The 13,082-nt window shown below is 50.8% G+C and overlaps 1 protein-coding gene across 5 annotated transcripts in view; it reads right to left on the reverse strand.

The window, feature by feature from the left end:
• The window catches only part of KLC1 (kinesin light chain 1), a 36,619-nt gene extending 25,427 nt beyond the window's left edge, over positions 1 to 11,192 (reverse strand). For 3 of the 5 annotated variants that reach the window (XM_006839499.1, XM_006839497.1, XM_006839501.1), the window contains exons 1-6: positions 10,931 to 11,191; positions 9,180 to 9,410; positions 8,172 to 8,250; positions 7,122 to 7,347; positions 2,074 to 2,161; positions 1,385 to 1,486 (exon numbers count right to left, since the gene is read on the reverse strand). In XM_006839499.1, the coding sequence (XP_006839562.1) occupies positions 1,385 to 1,486; positions 2,074 to 2,161; positions 7,122 to 7,347; positions 8,172 to 8,250; positions 9,180 to 9,410; positions 10,931 to 11,191 (987 nt within the window). Of the gene's footprint in view, positions 1 to 1,384; positions 1,487 to 2,073; positions 2,162 to 7,121; positions 7,348 to 8,171; positions 8,251 to 9,179; positions 9,411 to 10,930 lie in introns of all 5 variants that reach the window. The other 2 variants (XM_006839498.1, XM_006839500.1) reach the window with 1 other exon arrangement.
• Positions 11,193 to 13,082: the final 1,890 nt, after the last annotated feature.

Raw genomic sequence — 13,082 nt, forward strand, 5'->3', positions numbered from 1 at the left:
CACTGAGGAGTCCAGGGAGGGGCCAGGCTGAGAGCACCCTGCTAGAGCTTTACCCACTGACACTCCCAGCAGGCAGGTCACATGGTCACGCAGAGGAGGAGGCTCAAAGAGTTGACGGGAAATTGAAAGGAAAAGAGACTGGAATTTTTCCACAAACTTCTTCAAGCTAATTCCCTACTCCTCAAACATGAAACTAAGGTGGGTTACATTACAACAGAGCTTCAAAAAGTTTGTGGCAAAAATCCATTATCGTCTCATTCCATTTTCCCACGAACTTTTGAAGCTGAGGAAGGTAACATGAATGTGACTACCAAGTGGCACCTAAACAACAGGCAAGTTCCAGAGGATCCCAAATGAAAAACCTGCCCTTTCTGCCTCAAGAAGTCTGACTCGTTTAAGTCCCGGGTCACCCGCATTCCCAAGAACAAGTCTTATCCTTGGTACTGATTTGTCAGCCTCCAATCCTGACCAGGCCAGTGTTCGAGTCTTCCGAACAAATTTGCTGAGAGAAACAACGAAAGAGCAAAGGTGCAGATGTGGTGGGTCACCTGCAATACATCGGGATCCCTCATTGGGTGCATGTGTACCTCCCTGATTGTAGCCCCCAACTAACCCTAACCACTGCTGAGTCTGAGTCAGCGACATGACAGCCCACACCAAACCCGGCCATTCTGTTTCCCAAGTGCCACACAGGAGACAAGATAAAACAAAAGCTGAATGATTTGATAACAAATCCCTTTGCATTCCCTCTGCCCTTCTTGCATATGACTCCAAATCCAGTGCCAATCTCTCACTACACCTGCTCTGATGCCCACAAAACCACCAAGCTATCTGAAATAGAGTCCTGACTGAGAGAATCCTGAGCCCAAACCCCTGCAACAAAGGAACAGAGGTCTGCAGACACCGAATCCTCCCAGTGTGGGAGCTGGCACTGAATGTCCGGGTGCGCACCTAGCACTGGACCTCTCACCATGCCCCAACTAGCAGCAAGAATCAGTGACAACAAACAGGCAGAGCTTGGCGGCAAACAGCACAGGACACACGAGAGTAACCGCACAGCCTGTCTGCAGAAAAGGAAGTCAGTTCTTAGCTCTGAAAATCATGATTTCATGTTTAAGCTTTGTGCAAATAATTTACAAGTACATTTTCGAACTTTACTGCCTTTCTTCCGGGTGACAGCGTGACCCACTGTCGGACACCATCTGCCCCCTGGTCCTCAGGAACGCCATCCTACTGGCGTTGTCTCTCACACCCTGGGCTCGGGATTCCCCTTCTGGAAAGTTTCAAATGCCTACTTGAACACCAGTCCAGCTTGGGGTGGTGGGTGGTCAGAAACAGCCAGTCACACAGGGAACCCATGCCCCACAGCCTCGTGCCCACGTACCTTTTCTCGGATCTCCAGAGCCCTCTTGCACAGCGGCTCAGCCTCCTTGTACTTCCCTCTCTTGCCATAGAGCACCGCAAGGTTGTTAAGCGTCGCTGCCACCTGTTGGAATCAGAGAGCATTTCAGAATCGCAACGTCTACCAGACGATGGCGCCAACGTACACACCCAGTCAGTTCTGTGGACTCCTAACTGGATGAGAGATCACCACCTCCCATAAAGCAAGAAAGCGCCTCACTAGAATGCAGACAGCAGACAGGAAGCGCCATTGCAGAAGAGTGAGAATTCAATAAATCAGCCTCAAAACAGGGCAGTGGTTTTTTTTAAACTTCATTGGAAGCCAGAAAGCCAACCAAAGGAGAGATTTACATGACAAGCTGCCAAGATTTTCATAAGAAGTCCACATCAGGTATTTAGAGACTGATTTACAGGAGGACATGCGATTCATTCACGGTTTGTTTGGGGCAGTGGTTGCAGACGAGTGAAATGTGTGTCAAACGTCAGTCCCATATGAACGCTTACCATCAGGGGCAGGGAGTGAAGACCGCCCACCTGCACCACTCCCCCACCCCACCCCCATGAACAGGGGGCTCCTATACCTTCCCTGTTTAGTTTAACATGAAAATGAGGTGGGTAACAAGCAAACACGGACCTAAAATATGAAAGGATGAAAACGGTGGTTATACAAACCGCAGGGTGGTCTTTGCCCAATGTCTTCTCGCGGATAGCCAGGGCATCATTCAGTAGATTGGCTGCATCCTTATATTTATTCTGATCCCTGGATGGAAAGACATACACCAAGTGGTCTTTTAATAAATGTAACTTCAAATAATGACATAAAAGTTCATCTTTGACAGTTTAAAAAGTAAGAGTTGGCCTTTCAGCTGTTTACCAACAAATCATCCCAAATGAGAGGTGGCCAGCTAGAGGAAACTTGTCTGTCAGCATACCACAAGGGGAGCCAGGAAACCAGAGGCCATCAGCTTTCTGGGCCTGGACCTCCCTGCCCACTTTCCTGGATGGAATCACAGGACAAAAGCGTTGTTACCTGGCGCGCTGTTCTGAGGGTTAAGTGACACAGGAAGCGAGGGTGGACAGCGCAGAGGTGGACATTAGACAGAGCTGACCCAGTTCTGCCATGAGATGGCCATGTGACTTTCAAAACACTGAACTACTCATGAATGAGATTGCAAGCAAGCAGCTACACCTGAGACTGAAGTACACCCTTCTCTCCAGCTGAGAACTGGTGGACACCTGCTCTGCACACCCACCCCTCTCCAGCTGAGGACTGGCGGACACCCGCTCAGCACACACCCCCATCTCCAGCTGAGGACTGGTGACTGCCCAGTGAGGCTTCGCCTGCAGATGTGCACAGGATGGAAACCCTCCAGGGTGTCGGAAGCCCCTGTACTCTGGCCTAGTACCCTCCTCTATGTTCCTAATTATACTGTTAACACACTGTAAGCTGCTAAAAAGTTGTATTGAAAGCCAGCAAGTATAAAATCAGTTTCAAAGTTCAGTAACCACAATATAAAACCAAATGACTAGCTAAGAGTATTGTGAGGACTGACACAAGTACCCTAAGCTCCTAGGTAGCTGTCCAGGATGGCCAGTTAGCCCACAGCAAAGCTAGCCCCTTCCTAGACAAGGTTCTCAAGTGTAGCCTCCCCCCAGGACAACAGCATCCAGCTCACCAGGGAAGCTGAGGGAAAGGAAAATTCCTGGGCTCCACCTCAGGCCCAGTGAACCCAAAACTGGGGGTGCCAGCACTCTGTAACCAACAGACAAGCCCCCCTGGACATTCTGATGCCACTACAATTCGAAAGCCACTGCTATCCCACTCCCTCAAGACAGAAGCTGAGCAGGTGACTAAGAATAAATGCTTCTTAGATACCAACTTGGCTCTAAAGGCTCAGAAAGATCAACTGTGGTTCCCAAAATGGAAACCAAACTCCTAACAGAGAAATGAACGGCACAGAGGAAACCAGATGACTGATATCATATACAAAGGAGCCAACTTGGTCCAGGTCCACCTCTGAACAGCGCTCAGCCCTATCCTCCACTTAACCCATTTTAGGAACTGATCCTGAAAGAATCCAAGATTTTCAACAAAACGTATAATACAAGTACATATTTTTATGCAAACTCTGTGTATAAGGTTTCCGAGGAGCAGCTGGTGGGTTGAACTGCCAACCGTATGATAAATAGTCCTATGTTTATCCTCCAACCAACACCAGGACTCCGAATATGAACACAGATAGCCACCAATTTATTTTTTTTCAAACTTCACACAGACACCAGTGACATTCCTGCTAAAACATAACAGAGAATTATAGGACAGAAAGGAGGTCACCAAATCCCAGCACCTGGCCCGTGACACACGTGTGGGTCGGTGAGCTACAGACCATCACAGAGGGTACCGCTGTTCATGGGGATTTTTATTTGCACGAACATCAATGAAACAAACAAGTATTTAATAAACAGGATAAACAACAAAAACCATGCAAGTAGTACAGTGAGTTCCTTGGTCTCGCTCCTAGCCACAGTGTGTACAGACTCCCACCATACGACACTTTCCTGATGGGTGTGGGTTAGGAGAAGTGGGGGAAGAGGCTGACGCATTACGCTTCAGCTATGAGTGCCTGTTGACAGGGCTAACAACGGTTGGTGGACTGGGCCATCCTGCTGGTTACCAGCAGCCATCTCAGAAGCAGAGGAGGAAATCTCCCACCTTCAAAGACTCAGCAGCAGGAGTGTAGCATGGCTTGTGGACCCCAGAGCAGTGGCAGAGAGGGGGCAGCAGAACCAAGAGCACAAGACAGGGGGCTGGGTGTAAGGAAAGCTGGGTGACTTGGGCAGATGCCTCGAGGCACTTCAATGGGAGAGCCGGGTTTGTGGATCCTTAGAGTCCTAGCTGAGTGCCTTCAGGCTGTGCGGCTTTACTGTAGAGTGTTGTGCCCTGTGGGCAATTATGAGCAAGCCTAAAAGAGCTTTGTAACATGCGGCACAGGAGAGAAGAGCTATCCAGCAGAGAACTGTCCTGACTGGAAGAACTGTGCCCTGAAAGGTTCTGACCCAGAAGCACACACAGCCTGTGAACTTCCCTAATAAACCCATACAACTCTAAGTATGGGGTCTGAGTTCTGCGTGGGCGTTACAACGAATTACCAAATGCAGCTGAGTAGAGAGGGCTGCGGGATGAACGGTTAGTGCCATTTTTTGAAGTCTGTATTTTTAATTTAACTCCTTTATATTAGTAGCATAGTGGTGACGAATCAGGCTGTGGACCTCAGGGTCAGCAGTTCAAAACTACCAGCTGTTCCACGGGAGAAAGATGAGGCTTTCTGCTCCCGTAAAGATTTACAACCTCGGAAACCCTGTACATGGTCGTTATGAGTCGGAACCGACTCCGCAGCACATAACCAACCACCACCAGTGTTGGCTGTGGTGCTATAGGGTAAGTGCAGGACCAGAAGGTCAGAGGTTCAAACTCACCAGCCGCTCCTTGGGAAGTCTGTCCAGGGTCACTGTGAGTCAAAAACCACTCAATAGCACTTCATAACAATAACAAGAAGGGTTGGCTAGATTGTATGTTGTTAGTAAAGGCATGAACGTTAAAAATTGTTTATGCGATGAAATTCAGCATATCCTATTGTGAAGATGTGGAGTCCTGGTGTGGCACTATCAGATAAGCACTGAACTGCTAACCACAAAGTTGGCGGTTCAAACCCAGCAGCCATTCTTCAGAAACCCTACAGAGTGCCTATAGTCACTGTGAGTCAGAACTAGCTTGACCCATGCACCAACCACTCTGAAAGAGATCGTATTAGAAGGTCCTGGAGAGAGTAGGAAAAAATGTGGAACTAAACTCAAAATTATAAAATAAATAAATAAATAAAAGCCAGCCTTACTGGTTGGACAGACTGCTGGACCCCCTAAGACTATGGCCCCCACTCATCTTTCACGCCTGGAACTGAACTTATCCCCAGGGTCCAACTTCCAGCCAAGCAGTCTACCTGAGGAACAGGAATGCCAGGGTGGTCCAGTCAGCCATCCGAGATCAAGGGGGCAGCATCTGGCCAAGGACCAAGTTCAGAGGGCATGAAGAGTTAGAAAAGGAGGAGGAATCGAAACAGGAAACACAGGGCGACGCGGGATGAGTGAGGTTACACTGTGAGGACTGCAATCAGGAACATGGAATCAAATGGCTGCATGGAAACTTACTTGCTCTGTAAATCTCCACAAAAATCACAAGACAGGTTTTTAAAAACTCATTCTAATCTTCTTAGAGCACGGCACACCTGTCCATGCAGAGCGGGCTCTCGCTTCACACAGGGCTGTGTGGACGCTCTGTTCTTCTGTGGGGGGTGTTGCTTTCACATTTGACCACTGTTTAAATATTCCTTGAAGACGTCACTTATCCACAAGGGCGTGTGGGCTGCTTCAGCATCACTGGCCCCAGGTTCCCTACAGTCCCTTGTCCTTGCTGAGATTCCCAGCACCACACTCCACTAAGCCCGATAACTGGTCACCTCGCCTCCAGGCTCCAGTCGCCATCCCGCTCCTGCTGCCCGCCTGAACACAGTCCAGGAGGGTTCCTGGGCCAGCCCCACCTGCCCATGTGCCACACAGAGCTGCGCCCACCTGCATCCTCTCAAGGGGCAGGAAAACCTGTGTATGCTTCATTCTCACACCACACTCATAAGAAGACACACTGCAAGTTCCTTTAGACAAAGACTTAGGGGGCAATCTCAGAACATCACTCCTCCGCCAGGCCTATGAGCTCGCTATCACAACCAGCTCCCATTCAGGCCGAGGCATCGGTGTGCTCGGACCTGGAGCCTCCCACTTGGCCGTCAGTACTCAGGTTTTTCCTTGAGAGCAGGAATCAAGTCCTGTTCTTCTCTAAGGTCCAAGAGACTTACACACCGTTGTACTGAAACCACCCAATCGACAAACTAAAATAAAGTAGGTCACTGAAACCCACACAACTGGAGTGGCCGTGGGCAAACAAGCCTTGCTGGTTTCTTGTCCTGGTCTCCTCCTCCAGTGGCCACTCCCCATGCTGGCACTGACCGGAGGCTCAACTTCCAGGGCCCAGGGCAGCCCGTGGACTCCCTCCCTTTAGCAATTCAGCAGATCTGCCAGGTGCTTCTAAGGGAACATACCCAAGAAACACGAGGGATGGGCCGTGACACTGGCCTCACCTTCGAGCAATCGGCATGCCAAAAGGAGAGAGAGCAGACCCCAGAAGACACAGCAAAAGTGAAGTTCAACAGGAGCCCGGACAAGAGGGACAGGACAAGCAGGAGCAGGGAGGAAACCACACTTACGCCATCGATCGGGACCTTCTAGAAGGGTTGGCAGGCCACTGGGCAAACGTCCTGTCAAAAACCTTGTGAAATACTTTGAATCTGAGCCCTGTGTGTTTGAAGAGATGTGGGGAAGGCTAGAGAAGGCGTTTACACTGGCTCCGAAAATATGTTTTATGGGCCAAGTTTGTGTAAACTGCTGTAAGGTAATGTCACAGTTGGTTCCAGCGCACGCCAACTATCTAGGACAAAGCAGAATTGCCCCACAGGAGTTCCAAGGCTGGGCGTGGGCAACACTTTTAATTCAGCTCCTGGTTGTTGGAAGAGATGTGGATTAGATTCCTGAGACGTCCCTAAAGGGGCAAGTTGGTGAGGCGGGAAGCACGGTGCTGGGTGATATCCAGCCTGCCAGGAAGGGAAGCATACCTGTACACCAGGGCCAGTATATTCAGCATGGTGGCCACATCGGGGTGGTCATGGCCCGAGGTCTTCTCCAGGTCCTCCAGGGCCTGTTTGCAAAGGGGCACAGCGACTTCGTAGCGGCCCTGAGATGCATACTGGATGACGAGGTTGTGCAGGGTCCGCAGCCTGGCGGGGATCTCGTAGCCGCCCTGCTGTGCTGCGGCAGCCGCGCTGCTATGTTGCTGCTGGACTGTGGGGACAAGTGACACACTGCGTTCTAGAGAAGCGTCGGAAGCAGTAACCTTGGACCCCATACACTTTACCCAGGGTTCCTTAAGCAAACAGGGAGGTGGCGGGGACACCAAAAAACTAACCCAAAAAGAGTGGCCTTGACCTTGCTCCCTCTTTAAGAACCACAGAAGTATATTAAAACAGTCCTGGCACACTCCTGGTAACCAGGCCCAAGCCTCACCGTGTCTGTGAGTCTGTGATCAGTCAGTTCCTTCCCTCGGTACAAGGAAAGGCTTAGTCTCCCCGTGCTTTCACTGAGGCACACAGAGCACATGGAAGGGATTGCGGGAAGAGCTTATAAAATGAGCTGGGAGTGGAACCACTGTTTGAAAGCTGAAGGTGGATTTAGGGAACATTAAAGCAGGGCTTCAAAGATGCCCGTTGACCACACCACTGAGTGTATGGGACCCTCATAGTCCTGCTAACAAAGCCACCTCACACATCAACCTCCTGAAAGGCTCACTACCCCTTTCGAGTCTCCCAGTCCGGGGCTTCAACCTGCAAGTTCTCCTATTCCAGTGACCGTGACTGTACAAATTTCAGGGTCTTGTTTCGCTTCCTCAGCCCTGACAGAACCAGTATAAAGCCCTGCATTAAAGGGAAAGTAGGAGCTGTCTGTAAGTTGAACGTCCATAACCTGGGGAAAGCCTCTATCCTCAAAAGCAGAAACTCTGTAATCTGGGAAAGAGACAGGTGTCAACAAACCCAGCACATCTATACGACAGAAGACCAGGGACACATGCTCCTCTAATGCGGAGGATGTGTGTCGGACACGTCACTCACTGCCTTGGCCGGGGTCATCCTCGTCATTCGGGAAAAGGTCATCCAGTGGCTCTTTGTTGGAGTCGGAATCTCTGTCCTCCTATAAGACAGATCCGTAGGGTCAGGCACACTTCTCAGAACACCCTGAAGCTCCCAACAGTCAGGGACCTGCAGGACACGGCATGCTGAAGTCTCAGTATGAACTTGTGTGGGGAAATGGGGTTTGCTTTTGCATCCTGAAGTAGGACGGGCCCTCATCCCAAACTCTGCTGACACAGGACAGAGAGACAGGCTGAGTCAGACACATGGGGGACAGCCAGGAGGAACCCCTTTACAACCAAGCAACAGCCGGGATGCCTGAGGTGGGGAGACAGGAAGGCTTGTGTGACGCCCGAATTGGGACTCAGAGTCTCCAGACAAGAAGCTTCTGTTCTTTTAAGCCACCCAAGGGTGCCCTGGTAGCACAAAGGTTAAAGTGCTGGGCTGTAACAGAAAGGTAGGTGGTTCAAACCCATCAGCCCCTCCACAGGTGAGAGATGAGACAGTCGGCTGCTGTGAAGAAACCCACAGGGCAGTTCTGTCCTGTCCTTCAAGATCACTAGGAGTCAGAACTTCTTCTAATTGCAAATTCACGGTTCCAGCCCACCAGCTGCTCCACGGGAGAAAGATGAGGCGGCTGTTGTAGTTAAGAGGCACAGTCTAGGAACCCTAGAGCAGTTCTACTCTCTCACTGGGGGGCTATGAGCTGAAATTGACTCCATGGCAGCAAGTTTGCTTTCTGGGGTCTAGCAGGAGAGAAGGAAGCGCTGAGCAGGGTGACAGGGAGGAACCGTCCATGGCAAGCTGGGCAGGACCTCCCTGAGGAAACAGGCAGAGGTGCCTCTTGCCCTGTGCCCGAGTGTCAGAGTGCTCACACTTTCTGACCACCATCTAGAAGCCACAAAGGAAACGGGCAAGGCAAAGAGAGCAGCCCCCAACCCTAATGGGGACACCCCCCACCCACCCCCGCCTTATAACAGAGCCACTCACGGAGGGAGAGACATCGTCGTCATACTTCTTTAACTGGTTCATGAATTCCAGATGCTTCTTCTCCTCCTCCAGCTGGGCCACCGACTGCTCACTTTTCTGCAGCTTCTGCTGCGTGTTGGCCAACTCGTCCCGCAGCCACTGGTTCTCCTGGCACAGACGGCGCACCTGGGCACGCAGCTTCTGCTTCTCTGACTCCACGGCGTTCAGGTGACTGGATAGCGCCATCATCACCTGCCACACAGACACGTGTCAACGCCGGCTTCCCACCTCCAGCAAATGGGACTTCCCGTCCATGAGGCACACGCACGCATGCACACATGCACGCACGCACGCACGCACGCAGCTACTTTCTCCAGCATACCTCTGAACTCAATGTACCATTCTGCCCTACTCCTACCTTCGGCTAGAGGTGACACATGAGCGTGAACACCCATAGGAACAGCACACTCCTTGCTGCCTGAGGTGTCTCAGCTGAACACACAGCTGCTCTGCTCTGCTCAGGAAGCTAGCTCCCAACTCAGTGCGGACCAACACCCGTGTGTGTACAGAGTTAGATGGAGTCTCCAACATTCCCAGATTAGGAAAGGGAGCTTTGTAAAAGTGCACCTGCCCAGGGCGTCCACTTGGCTGCCCTGCTCCCTGGCCGCCGGGACCCATCTGAGGCCAGCACAGGCTCCTAGAACACAGGAGCACGAAGAGCAAGGACGCTGCCTATTTCAGTCTGCTCTCCTTGGGTTACATTCCCCCTTTATTACTCTCCCACCATCAATACTTCAAACTCCACAGGGTGGGCTGTCTGCTTCCTTCTTTTTTAATCCTGATGTCCGCAAATTTTAAAAAGGAAGTTCATGCCCCCTTTCAACTGCAGCACGAGTATCGGCTGACTCACAGGAGGAAGACCAAGTCCAAGTGCTCCCCCAGCGCCCGTCCCATGAGGGGGTGCAGAGTTCTCTCTATAGGAGGGTGTGGTAGCCACTTGGCAGAGAAGGAGCTCCTTTACACAAGCAGAAAGGGTCCCCAGCCCTAGTCTGTCCTGCCCCATCCCTCCCTGTCCCAGGCGACTAAGGAAGTGAAGTGCTGGTAGAGCCAGGCGCTTCAGCAAGGGGGAAATAAAACAGAAAGCCTGATGTTCCCAGCCTTCCATCTTTCCAGCATGACAGACACAAGATCGCATTAAACATACAGAGACCTCCTGTCCTTGGGTCCCCGCTAGGGTCCCCCACACTGCTCGCTGCAGCCTCCATGGAAGACCCAAGACAGCATTCCCAGCGCCCCCTCTTCCAAGCTCTCTGCCAACAAGACTTTGAATCCCCTCCATTGGGTGTGGTCATGTGGCCAAACTCTGCCCGTGAGACCAAGAGTCTACCACGACTTCCCAGCTGAGCCTCCCAGGGCCAGCACGCCCTTCCTGGTCCCGACCCGACCCTAGATCAGGGTCACACCTATGGAAAATGCCTGCCAGTGTGCAGAAGAAGCATAGGAGGCGGATGACCGTCCATGCAGCCTCTTTGCCCCCAGGGAAAACCCACCTCAGAACTTACACGAGAGAGAAGCTCGGTTATGTGGCTTATACCACCAAATCAAATGCTAAGTGATCCAGGGGACTACCTTTATTCTGACTGTGACGTCCAGCGCTCACTCGTGTAGCACAACCCAGTCTGAGTTGAACTCGGTATCCCCTCCTTTAGTTAACCACACCGCCATGTTTCCAGGTTTCCAAACAGCTCAAGGCCAAACCATTCTCACTCTACCTGCGCCTCACTCAGGCCAAGTTCCAGCATCTCCAGCGACTTCCGAATCATGTTGGATTTTTCTTCCACCAGGTTACTTTCATCATCTTTCTTCAAACACTTCAGTGTCTCAAGTAAGCTTTGTAAAATGGAATTATGCTCATTCTTCAGAGCCTCCAGCCCCTGAATTACTTGTTTGGTCTTAGAAATAATTTCATCCTGCGTCAGTTTCTCCAGCTTGTCTTCCTTTATGTACACCATTGTGGACATGTTGTCATACATTCTAGAACGGAAAAGAAGATCATTAGACAGCCTATTCAGTTTCCACATTGTCCCTGAACAATGTAATTACTTTCCTGGCTTATGTCTGGATTCTTGTTGAAGGGTGAAATGACAGAAATAGAATTTAATGCCAAGGATTCAAAATAGCAAAACCTCCAATGGCGTTTCAAAGAAACACTGCTTGCTGCGTGAACAGAAATATCTCGGAATGTGCTTGGGCTATTATCTTCCTTAAAGAAATGCAAACAGGACCCTAAACTCCTGGTAACATACATAACCACATGAAGCCTTGAGATTGGCCTGTAGGCTGAGGGAGAAGGGACGCATCAGCAGTGCAACAGGAGAGGAAGAGCGGCAGGAATGAGCAGACCAATGAAGCATGCTGGGAGAGGGACATGGGCAGGGCCACAGAGACTGAAGGTCCCCCAAAAGCAAGACAGAGACCTGCCACAGCACACAGCAGTTCCACGGCCCGGTGCACACAGGCAGACCCCGGAAACACAAGGGTCTGGCCAATGTCGTAGCAGTCAGTCACATGACGGTTTTGGTTTCCCAGGAAAAGTCAAAGCTGACGCTGTATCCGCTGAGTGGACTCCAGCTCAGAGTGACCGTGTCATTACCTTACCGGGTTTCTAAGACTTTCCGACTTTAGTCACGGGCCACACAGCCTCATCTTTCTCCCATGGAGCAGCTGATCGGTTTGAGCTGTCAACCTTTAGGTTAGCAGTCCAGTGCTTATCCTACAGTGTACCACCAGGGCTCTCTGACACTGGATTGTCATGTGGGACATGTGTCACAGCATGGTGAACAAGTCTGAAATCCTGTGAGAGCGACCACCCTGGGACACAGACACATGGTGAGCACACGCCGTTAGAACCATGGCTCCAACAGACCTGCTGCAAACCTTCAATTCAATAGTGAGGCATGTCTACACCCCCACCCCAAAAATGAATGCTAACGTGTTCGTGTGCACCCATGTACGCTAGTCACAACAGCTGGGGGGGGGGGGTTGGGGGTGTCTACATGTCCTTCGATAGATGAGGAGATAAACAGAAAGTGGTCTGCCCACACCCAACCATAGAGAGAAATGAATGACCACTGTATTTCATGAAATAAGTCAGTCACAAAAGGACAAACACTAGATGACCCCACTTTGGTGATAATCTAGAATCCCGCACACGTAAGAAAGCAAAGCTGAGTAGGGGGTGGGAGCACTGAATTTCTGTGAAGAGTGATAGGGATGTCTGAGCGAGGTAATGGTGATGGTGGGACAACGTGATGACATAAGAATGAATGGTCCGTGTCAAGAAGACTACTGAACAAGACGGAGAAGACTATGCTGATTTTTACTTAAACAAAAAACTACGAAACTGATGAGAGATTTAAATACCTACAGTAGGACATCTATTAACCCCAAGTCAAGCTGTCGGGGGCGTTTAAAAGTTTGTGTGGAAGTTCCATGACCTTTCCGTTCCATTTTCCCAAAACTTTTGAAGCCCCATCAGATGTTAAATAGGGCTAACAACCCCTGAGGATTAGATGAGCAGTACTGAGGGGTCAGGAAGGAAAGGGGGGAGGGGTACAGAAACCTAGCTCTGTGTGTGCTAATGTTCTCCTTCACTAAGAAAGCCTGGGGGCTCAGGTGACTCACCACTGTCCCTGTGGTCTTACTGGTTTGTTTCCATGTACTCCTCCCTCCCTCCCATGTGGAGCTGCTAAATAAGGCAGGGATGAGGGAGTGAAGAAGGTAACGGAGGCAACAAGGGTCACACGGCCCCCAGCATCACCAGTTTCACAGTGCTGGGGGGCTGCCAGGTGCCATCGAGTCGGTTCTGGCTCACAGCGACCCTATCCATGCGCAAAAGGACAAACTCCTGCCTGGTCCTGCGCC

This window comes from Chrysochloris asiatica, unplaced genomic scaffold, assembly GCF_000296735.1.
Source record: "Chrysochloris asiatica unplaced genomic scaffold, ChrAsi1.0 scaffold00025, whole genome shotgun sequence".
Lineage (NCBI taxonomy): Eukaryota > Metazoa > Chordata > Mammalia > Afrosoricida > Chrysochloridae > Chrysochloris > Chrysochloris asiatica.